The following is an 11,877-nucleotide window of genomic DNA, read 5'->3' as shown; positions in this document are numbered from 1 at the left end:
GAGACAACTATCCACAACTGACCGCATGACACAGATGGTTACAACTGTATGTCACCGTATGAGCTTCAACACTGTGCAAAGTCAATAACACATAGTCAGTCCAGAAAATAACACATGTAAAACAATTTCAAGACTTTTGAAATGGAAAACTTTGTTCTGCTGGAATTTAAAACAAAACATACCCATTCATATATTGCCGAAAAACAAAAATCGTATCCACGCTATGACTAACATTTTCATATAGAGAGTAACCCACGGCCAGTTATAACTCGAGATATAAATATTTGTCCCAGATATTTACCCTCTTCTTTTCTTTTTTGAAGGGGGGGGGGGTCTTTGCGTTTATGACATCGTTTAACTGGTCATTACCGGCTTACAGACAAAATGCCATTGAAAAGTTGGAAGATAGATTTATTATTTTTCAGTTTCTATTATTCGATTTTATAATTACGATTATCAAACAAGAAAAAACGTCATCGAATAACGATGATCAACCCTATTTTTTAAAGTTTTTCTAAGCGCTTAAACAATTTTTGGCCACCGTAACGATGGAAATTTTCATATATGATGGTAACGGTAAAGTAAAAGCCTTACCGCTGATTAAATCTTAACAGGCTATATTTAATGAAAAATAAATTACTGAAAATATTTTACCTATTTCTGCCGTCGCCAAATTTGAATCGTCGTAATTATAGTTACGATTATCAGTTTAACATAAGTGGTTCATATATCCTATTGAATTTACGTTCTCACTCTGGTTGTTCCATGTTGAAAATATTGAATCATAGATGTCTTGTTGTGCTCAATACCGTATTATAATTTATCTTTAAAAACTTATAATTATGTAAAGGTAAACAATTTTTTAGTGATTTTTACTTTATCAAACAAAAAAGTATGAATACACCAAGATCATCTTTGCAAATATGAAATGAAATGATGCTTTGATGCGTTATTGCTTATACAACCGCCGTTAATCTTTCTGAAAATAAGTATCCTATGCATTTAAGTTTGTTGAGCCCATCTCGTTTTAAGACACATGTCTTTTTGTATTTGTTGTTGCTATACACATTTGTTATAAAAAGGACGAATAATGTATCCTCTGGTTCTATTGAACCTGCCATGATGCCTGATTATCAACAATAGAGTAAACATTTTGTTAAACTATGTTTAGTATTTTATTCAAAGTTTCCTGCATAAATTAATTAACAAACCGTCAGTGCCGTCACATCTGAACCCAACATGACCAAAACATAACGGTTATTTGTTATGCACTTTAAATTATCTTATTAAGCACCGACATATACCCATTTATGCAAGGAATAAAACAATCAATTCCAAGAGAGTAGAACGAATTTCAAAGACAAAAGGAAATTTCTCATTCACCATGAAATTCTAAAACTACCCAAAAATTTAAACCAAATAAGATTATTAACTTAAATGTCATGGTTCAAAATAAACGGTTGCACATAGAAATCAATATGTGATAAAAATATTTTAAAACAATGTTCAATTAAATGTTAACGTATTCCTTAGTTTAATGATTCACAAAAAAGTGTGAAAAAAATAGAACTCCCATTTGATGGTAAATTTTCTTGTCATACCCCAGTGGATGTTTAATATCGTGCAAATCGACTTAGTCAACAGCAATGTTTTTTTAGATTATGTTTGTAAGATTAAAATAAATTGGCTTCTAAAAACAAACAAATATTTCCCTTAATTTTTTTTTTATAATTTAACGGGAAAGATAGCTTTACTCTTTTAATATCTCGTAGCTTATTTCTCTTTATAACACAGGTATCTTCTTGTTCTAGCTTTACTCTTTTAATATCTCGTAGCTTATTTCTCTTTATAACACAGGTGTCTTCTTGTTCTATTTGTTAGTCAGAAAACTAATTATATAATTAACTAACTAAGTTATCGTAAACAGTTATCTGATGATCAAGTGAGACACTTTCTTCATGTTTATGTTTCAGACCAGATGAGTATTTGGACCGTACGCGAACGGTCCGGACCGTATACGTATACTCGTATGGTCCGACCATTATCATGTTTGCAGTTCATGCACGTTCCTTTGCATTTGCATTTTTTTTGTAAAGTTGCTATATATTCTAAAACAATTGTCCTCCCACATTATGTTTACTTTGATATCTTCAATTTCAGTGATCATAATTCAATTGTATCACAGATCGACATGCTTAATACAAGAAATTACCAGATTTAAATTACAATTAGCGTGACTTTAAAAACAGGTTAAAATATAAAGTTTTTATTTCAATTAAAATTGAACTATTTTATATTAATTTGAGAGTTAAGTTACGTTGATCTGTTGTATGTATTTGTATCTAAAACAAACATGACAAACTTCTTAATATAAGTCAGAACGTACGCGTACGGTCCGACCGTATGAGTATTTTGAAACAGTACGCATGCAGTCCAGACCGTACGTGTATGGTCCAAATACTCATACGGTCTGAAACATGTATATATATATATATATATCATGTATATAGTCCTTACTGACTCAATGATGACAGCTGTCGAACTACTGTTTTAACAAAATATGAGGTATGCGTTCGTTTTCAATCTCATATGCCTAAGACGATTAGTTTTCCTACTGAAGATCAATAGTTCTCTGCGGGCCGCCCAGCTCCCTCTACAAATAAAAACTGACCGCAATGATATAAAATAATAAGGAAAACACGTCTTTAAAATCGTTAAATAAATTTTGTGTATAATCCTTTAATCGGTTGATGATCATGTGTTTTTATTTTTTAATGATGAACTTAGGTAAAATTAAATAAATTCAAAATTCAAAATTTATACTTTTTGATGCAAGAATATTAGTTAAGAATCGAAATAAGCTTAACATATTGATAGATCATGGTGTTCGTTTTTGAGATATTTGATTTTACAAATATGGCGGGAAAAAAGCTGACTTGGACTTTTACCTTTTATATTTGCATTGTTGTTATGTGGGTCTCAAATCAAAAGAAAGAAAATTAGGATTCTGCTTAAATGTCGTCAAATGACCTTTTATGAGCTATTAAGTCTTATGTTAAAAGATAAATAGGTATTATGGGGCAAAATATTTACCTTGTATTCAATGACAAAATGCCAAGGAGTCCGAAAATTTGACAGTTATTCCAAAACTTCACCAAAGTACATCTTTAAGTGCATGTTTAATTATATATTTGGCAGAAAAACGACATGAGACTATCTATAATACTACGACCTTTACATGCTCTGTGCTCTAGTTAACTCTTTTTGAAGATTTGAATAGGATTTTAAAAGTGCATTAATAGTGTTTAATGTATCTAACAAAAAAATATAAAAACATATCCAAAAATATATGTCAAAACTATGCATCGATACGTTTTTATAAAACAAAACCAACATCAAGCATAAAATGATTTTAAAGTTGACGTATGTTATACAAAATGGACAGAGAAGCATAGAAAATGCACTTCTTATCAATCACTTATAGAGAAAAAAAAATGAAAGTGGTGGTCTGGCAAATTTCCATCAATCTGGTAAAACAAAATAAGATGATTTTTGAAATTTTTTGGCACTAATATTTGTTTATGAAATCGTGCATGGTGTGAATTAAATTATTAAGTTTATGCTTTCTTATGATGTAAGAATTTTTTTTCATGTTGTCAGTGATTGGAAATGATGCAAAAGAACTACCATAACGACGATGTGTTGGTTTTTAAAGCAATATATATAACGAGAGAAAAACATATAAGTCGTCATTCTGCTGTTAATAACTGCAATAAACCATACACACGATGAGGTTGCAGATTCTTTGCGTAATTGTTTTTATCTGTGGTGTTAGTTGTATCAACCAAAATATTTTCAGAAAATATTTAGGTAAGTTAATAGAGGCTTTTTATTATTTGATAGATAATGTATTTCAAAATAATGGGTTTGTTAATTGTTATAATAATTACATTTAATGTTTATTTCGTCATAAGTATTCGTGTTTTTGATTAAGCTTACAGCTATTTCGCGTTATTCTGAGATGAACATTCATTATACAATGACATGTTAAATTCATGATGATAATTTCTTTCACAGACAAGTGCACAGGTAAATCAAAGTTGATAGAAATCGTGTTTTGATCACTCTAGTAAACTAATACAATTATAATACTGAATTCTTCTATTAGTAATTATTAGGGTTACCATAACCGTGCGCACATTTATAGAATGAAGCGTTCAAACAAATCAAACAAATTGAAATATATGCATTGCAATTTGTTTTTCCATTTTTGTTCTCCACGTTTTAGAAGTTAAATTAATATATTCACATTCCATCTCTATTTTCAGAGTTACGACATCAAAGATTGTTGGAACGACGTCATAAAAATAGCGAGAGTAAAGGTAAACTATGAACGAAATATATATCAATACATAAAAGCAAAGTAAATTGTCATGTTGACTATCAAGAAACGTGAAAGAAACGAATAATTTGATTATCACAGAATCATATACTGTGGATTCATCTATTATCGTGGGTACCAATGTTTGTGAAAAAAGAACAACCGGCATGCTTGCGTGAATGTGCCGAAGTCTTTTAACCAGCCTTAGAAAACTTGTCATTCGTTGAACATTTAATTTCGTGGTTCACATATACCAACGAAATTCTCGGGAATTAATCTTCAGCGTCATATATCGCTCATATAAGAACGCAGAGAGTTTTAAAAGAAATCAAATCCTTAGTAATGTTTAAAAGTATGCGTTTATCTTTTGATGTCTTCCAGTTGATTGTATCTTTTTGAATATACTCATCTTACTTATTTTGACCTTCTTATTTTTTTTTAGTTCGGGCGTTACTGATAAATCTTGTGTAGCCGAAACGCGGGTCTTACTTATAGACCTTGCATCTATGATTAGTTTATTTACAACCACTTAGTTGATGCCACTGTTTTTGGAGGTCAAACTTCTTATGTTTTGGTAGGAAATATGTAGTAATGCATATTTATAAAGTTACGACTATTGCAACGAAAAGTGGTCCGATCTGGATATATCGCGGCTGTGTTGTATTTCGGATGTTGATATGTCGATTGATTCTTTATTCGAATATCGGGTTTGAGAGAAAATTAAACGGGAAGCTATATTATCATAATTATTTTCAGAGAATAACGTTTTTGACGATGATGAAGTGGTGACAATAAATTGCGGCGAAGGGGAGGTAATCAGTGTGGAAAACGCAAACTATGGTAGTCCAGGAAAACCCCATAAACCGAGAAAAGGCAGTAAAGGCAGTAAAGGCGGCAAATCTAAAAAGGATCAATGCAGCGACCCACAGTCCTTAGCGAAAGTAAAGGGTGCATGTAATGGAAAACAAACATGTGAATTTACGGTCAGTGACCTTTTCAATGAAGACGATTGTATAAACGGAGAAGAGCTTTTAGCGAGGTCAGGGTCAAAGTCCAGCAATGCTATTCAACTCTGGTTTGGCTACCAATGCAAACCAAGTAAGTTTGAAATTTTTACAATTTACTCAGATATATCATATCAATGTCCTCATCGCTAAAAATAAAAGTTCCTCTAAAAGTGTATGCTTCAGAACTTTTCAGTCTAGCTGTAATATATAAAAATTAATTGTAAGAATCAATGTCAAAATAAAAACAGGAAAAACCTGTAGCAATTTCCAAAATAAACATGTTAATTTTTAATGTGGAATTCAGAAAAAGAAAATTTCAAACAATGTTTAAAAAAAGGCAAATATACCTTCAGGAATAGCTGAGCAATTGTTCCTCAGGGTGAAAACATAAAAAACTAATAATCGTGTGGTTGTGGCCTGGAATTCATTTCTCGTGTGGAGATATCAAACTCGTATCCATCTGTCCGTTTATGACTCGTGAGAACAGGATATCGCTTCATATCAACTCTCGTAATGTATGTGAATATTAATAATAAACCCGCAGAAGGCTCATTTACTTTTATATTGAAATTAAATATCCCTTTAAAATTAAGTCATAAAGACTATAATTAAAGAACCCGTCCGGCGTGCGTCGTACATAATTTCAAACCTTGTATCTATAATTAGAATAATCATGATAAAAACTGTGAAGGCATTAATTTATCTATATTTGCACATTTTGTCATCACCTTTATTTTTTTCAGATCCATGTTTAAGCTTTTACTGTGCACATGAAGGTACTTGTGAACTAGCCAATTTTATAGATTTGACCCCACAATGTAATTGCATGGGCGACTGGACTGGTGACCATTGTGACGGTATGCTAACTACAGATTATTTTAACCTACCTCTTTTTATCTACATTTTAGTTCACTAATTTTTGGCAATAATTTCATTCCTGAAAATGAATATTATTCTATGTTAAAAACATTTTAATAAATAGCATGATATTGATTTTTTTTGTAATTTATCATACACACCATTAAATAATATCGTCTTTTTGAATTTGAATTCGGGTTTTTTCCACATTATGTAACCTCTCTTCTTATTTTTTTAGAACACTTTATACATTTAACTTATGTCCAAGAAATTAGTTTAGTGTTGCTTCCATTAAGGCCAGCGGCAAATGTTCCATGCATATTCAGGACAAAATAAAATTGGAAAAGTCAAGTTTGCCGTTAAATAAAAACAAACTTAATCTAATAGGGTTACTTATTTAAATTGTGATTAATAGCCAGCAATAATAGTATTCGCATAGAGCAAATAATAAAACTATTTGAAATTATGCGTACAGTGTTATTCTTTTTTCCAAGATGACCCATGTAAAACAGATCCAAAACCATGTCCTGAAAAAAGCACGTGTTCAATCAAAAGTGATGGAAGTGCCAGTTGTTGTTGTGATGAAGAGTATACAGGAGATCAATGCGACATATTAGGTTTGAATTTAATACTGTAAATTATATACTATTGCGATTATGTCTTTTTAAACTAAAATACGATTTTAATATAAGGTATATTTAGAAAAGTCCTCTTTAATTCATATAAAAAAGTTTTCAAATGCAATTTTAAATATTGCGATTATAACCCTGTTGCATTTTTTTGCAATACTAAAAACATCGAATAATTTCGGAATTTACAGAAAATAACTTTTATTAGTAATGACACATAAGTAATCATTAAGTGTCAAGAAATTTAACTCATATTGGAATAATAATTAAATAAAAGTACTAAATGCCTTTCAATATATAAGAATTTGATCATTTTCACCATTGAATTTAGATTTTATAAGTTTTATTTTAGTAATTCTAGTGCAAATCAATATCAAATATTTTTTTCAGTTTTACAATTCAAGTAGTTGCTATTATATATGTGTTCAATCTTATATTATTAATCCATTCATCACATCTAACAGTTTTGCACGATAATAGGTGTTTACCAATGAATTTAAATATGCATGTATTTTTATTCAAATACTATAAACCAACTCATTTTTGCGAGCAATTTATTTTTTTGCGACTTTTGCGAGTAGAAAAATAACCTAAATATATCGTCGTTAATATGTAAAACGTGGATATTTTCTTATTAAACTACATCAATAGACTAAATACCCGACATAAAGAACCGCGAAGTGGACAATTAATTGTAAAACGCGAAATAAAGTATCCGCGAAAATAAGTTGGTTTACAGTATTATAAAAATAAGATGCATCTTTTTTTCAATTATTTGTCTCAATTGTTATGTTCTGTTTGTAAAAGTGTGTTACATACCTGTACATTGCTAATCGCGACGTTTATATGGAATGGTGATGGTATCACTGTTGGAATTCGGGTCAGTTCGTTGAAATTGTCTAATATGTTTTATTAATCATGGCAAGATATGGGGGTTTAGAAATTTAAAATGAATGTTTGAAAAAAAGATGTTATAAAATTGACAAAATTATAAACCTGGTACCAATGATGGATGTTTACTATTAATAATTCATTCATTTCTATGAATACATAAGGAGATAAAACAAAATGACTGTGTGACGATCTTAATTTTGTTTCATAGTAATAAAAGCGACTATATTTAGGATTACTCATATTTTTTCTGGAGGTTATTGGTGTGTAAACAGGGGTGCTTTCCACAACCTTTACATAAACCTTCGGAATTTCATTCAGTTTGTTAAAAAAATCGCCCCTGGTTTACACACCAATAATTTCTTGAAAAAGAGGTTTAATCCTTATGATTCTTCAGTCAAAAATTTGAAATGTTTAAATCAACAGTTTTTGTTTCATGGCCATCAAATGGACAATTTACCTTGATCATAAAGCAAAATAAGTAATTTACCTTAGTGTGGCTTAGATGTTTCTATATGTCTATTTATTGTAGTGGATGGATGTACTGTCAATCCTTGTAAAAACGAAGGAAGTTGTACATTGAATTATGATAGACTAGCGATGTGCAATTGTGCGTCACCCTGGGTGGGACCAGTATGTCAATGTAAGTATTTGCTTTTGATATCCTGAAAAAAGACCTTTAAAAAAGCCAAGTGTTTCATTTAGCACCATATCTTAAGATAATGACAGCTGCATCACTATAACACCAACTTTATGTGATAGATATTCTCACCGTAGTTCATTGACATTCTAGGTAACACTGCTGTTTGAAATATCTAAATAAATGCATGTTATTTCTCAGATACCATAAATTGGTAACTTTGTACGAAACATTTTCCTTGAAATAAATAAACCCCGGGACGGAACATTATGATATCAGAGTTTATCGAATTCAACATTTGAAAAAATTGCAAATCGAGATTAATACTGAATATAAAAAATTAGAAAGCTAGACCTCTGACTCGACATTACACATTTGAAAGAGACATTTACCTTTGAGTATCTAAATAGGCATTACTAAAAAAACAGATCTTTAACTATTAAATTCATTGAATGTCATTTAACAAAAAAAGTCTCTATGATTGATTGATTTGTAGTAAACGCCACTTTTAGCAATATTAGCTATTTTTATGGTTGTTTTTATTTGGGGAAGACTTCAGAGTTTCTCGAAGGGAACCATCGACATTCGACAGGAAAACTGCCAATCATAGTCAATTAGGATTGGAATTGAGCGTATCAACCACGTGCAGGGTTTGGCTCTACAACCTGAATGTTGTCATGCGAAAAAAAGGAAGATAGGGAATTAGGAACACACTCTTGTTCTCTAAATTATTATCATCTTTGCAATTAATAGTGTATCCGTTTTATTCATTCAGAACTAATATACATACTTTGGAAATTATTTTCATGTGGTTTAATTTTCATTGAATTGATTGCAAATAAATGACCTAAGTTATCAATTTATTACATGTTTAAATTAAAGAATATTTTTATTCAATTTTGTACCAGATGATAGCAGTGGTTATGGTGGTGGTGTTATCGTTGCTGTTCCTGGTGCTGGTGGTCCTGGTGGTTTAAGTAATACTGGTGGTGGTGCTAGTGGTATTGGTGTTGTTCCTGGTACTGGTGGTGGTGCTGGAAAGAGACGCAAATCTTTAGGAATCAAACACTGAGAACGACATCGATATTATTAGTTATGCAGTAAGTCCAACATGTAAGATATGATTATACTAATTAGTTTTCATGGTATATGTGTTCTGATATGGGTGTCGTATAGTAGTTTGTTTAACATAATAAATTCAGGCAAACATAAAAATCCTGATTATATGAAAATGACGTTTAACCTATATTGTATCAGGTACATTGAACGTTAAAGAATTTTCTGAACTTCGCGCATCGTACGTCATACGAATCGTATGTCATATAAAATATTAAATATATCAACACTATGTATTTGAATGGATGATGGATCCAAACATTATTTACTTAAAATCGTAGGAATGCGGTCTACGAGCTTATATTAAGATTAAAAACAGACAAAAAATATGTTTTGTTGCCTGCGATTTCATTCCAATTTTTTGGCGCAAAATTTACGTAAGAATGTATTTTAATGGTAACCGTAGTAATGTCGTATAAATCAAAACCGGTATACGTTCCATTGTCATAAATTAGTAAATGAAATCCTTCTTCTTTTTGCCTCAAATTTAAAAAGGATTTTCGTGTTTCTTTACAATGCTTTTACATTTACGCCAACGATTCGACAAAGTCAGTCACATTTCTTTTTAACCTAGAATTGAGATAACACACAATACATGTTTTACATTTTTTGTGATATTGTCATACAAAATTAAAAGGGATCAATGAATAAAATATAATACTTTCATGCGCCCGATTTTTATGAACTTCATTTGGGAAAATGAGAAACCAAGGATGTGTTAAAATGCATCCACGTTATGTATAATATAACAAGAAAATAAATAGCGAAAGAGACAAATTCAAGTTCAATTGTGCAGCATGAAGTTATTTATACATATTTATGTTGTAAACATATATTTTAAATAGTTATAAATGCACCGACTGCTGAACTGATGCCATCTTTAAGGGCTAACAGTTTAAATTATTGCTATTTACGTTTGTGCACCAGAAGAGTGGAATTTAGATTTTCTCAGTTACACTCAAACCCAAATATAACATAGCCGGGGGCTGCCTACATTCCCTTCAACAATAGACGCAAAAAAGACTTAAATGATAGAACTGAAGTCATCTTAGGGCAATTGAACAAAAAATAAAACATGTGCATGAAACAAATTGCAACAAGAATATTGAACTCTAAGGCAAATAACAAAACCCGATTAACTGGATAAAACCAAGAAATCAATTATCAATCAATCAATGGGAATCAAAGTTAGAAATAGTAAAACTTAAATATAATCGAAACTTTATATGCTTAGGTTTGCTTCCCCGTCAATTTTTGTTCCCTTAACCACCGAATGACATTTGTGGCTAATCCGAGTTACTTATCAAATGAACTTGCTGAATACCTTCTTAGATAAGGGATTATTTCTGTTTGATTTACATTTCAGATTCCAAAAATAGTACCATTACAAGACATGTATTGCAAATACAAGCTTTATAGAACTAGAATTCATGATGCTTTGATAACTTCAGAAGTTGTATCTATCATCTATAAATAAATTTTATGTTAGCATCTTTATGATGAAGATGAAACACTAATGAAAGAAATACGTTCTGGAACGACATTGATCCCTATCCACAGTCATCTAGGAAATTTTGTTAGTTAACTATGATTATTCATGCATTTTATTTTAAATGTTAGTATCAAATTGTTATTCAACCTAGGTTGAACAACATTTCATCATTAGGAGTTGTGTGTGTTTACTATAATTGTAGTTCTTTTTTGTAATAAATATTTGCTGCATTTATTTTTTAGTTATGTGTATGTGTAGCATGTTGATAATAAGATCTGCTCTCTCCGGTCGTAGTTGAAATTATATAATTTACTTCTTACTTTCCATAATTACGTGTATTGGTAAAGTTATTTTATTTATAAGTTAGAAGTAGAAAGGTGGTGAGTTAATTTGTCAACTACTTTGATTCTCTGATATCCGCGGCTAAATTCGCTGCGTACACTTCACGGAATCAGCCGAGTTTTGACGACTGGATTTCGTTGGTGTGTTAAAATAATAAAATCGCGAAAATTCGGAAATTACAAAAATGAAAGTTCCTTATCAAATGGCAAAATTTAAAGCTCAAATACATCAACCGAATGGATAACAACTGTCATATTCTCGACTCATTTTTCGTTTTATTATGTTGAAAATGATGGATTGAACCTGGTTTTTTAGCGTTAAACATGTCACTTGTACGACAGTCATATAAAGTTCCATTATCTTGTTAGAGTGTTAAGCATGAGGTCCTTTGCCAGGACTTCCGGCGATCAGCAAATAAGATTAAAAAAACCATCTGTCATGAATTACCAAGAAAACAAATAAATATGATTTTTCTACGGGATTAAATTAGAACCTATGAGACATAATCAAAAGACTCATTT

At 30.8% G+C, this 11,877-nt stretch overlaps 1 protein-coding gene across 1 annotated transcript; it reads left to right on the top strand.

The window, feature by feature from the left end:
- Positions 1–3,765: 3,765 nt before the first annotated feature.
- LOC134701984 (neurogenic locus notch homolog protein 1-like) lies at positions 3,766–11,228 on the top strand. The gene is made up of 8 exons (XM_063563095.1): positions 3,766–3,870; positions 4,329–4,382; positions 5,138–5,479; positions 6,132–6,245; positions 6,741–6,863; positions 8,299–8,409; positions 9,315–9,519; positions 10,889–11,228. The coding sequence occupies exons 1-7, from the start codon at positions 3,789–3,791 to the stop codon at positions 9,476–9,478; spliced, it is 990 nt and encodes a 329-aa protein (XP_063419165.1). The 5' UTR covers positions 3,766–3,788; the 3' UTR covers positions 9,479–9,519; positions 10,889–11,228.
- The last annotated feature ends 649 nt before the right edge of the window (positions 11,229–11,877 follow it).

The sequence above is a fragment of the Mytilus trossulus genome, unplaced genomic scaffold, assembly GCF_036588685.1.
Source record: "Mytilus trossulus isolate FHL-02 unplaced genomic scaffold, PNRI_Mtr1.1.1.hap1 h1tg000373l__unscaffolded, whole genome shotgun sequence".
In the NCBI taxonomy this organism is placed as follows: Eukaryota; Metazoa; Mollusca; class Bivalvia; order Mytilida; family Mytilidae; genus Mytilus; species Mytilus trossulus.
The sequence above is the reverse complement of the archived record's forward strand: the minus strand, read 5'-3'. Positions and strand labels throughout refer to the sequence as shown.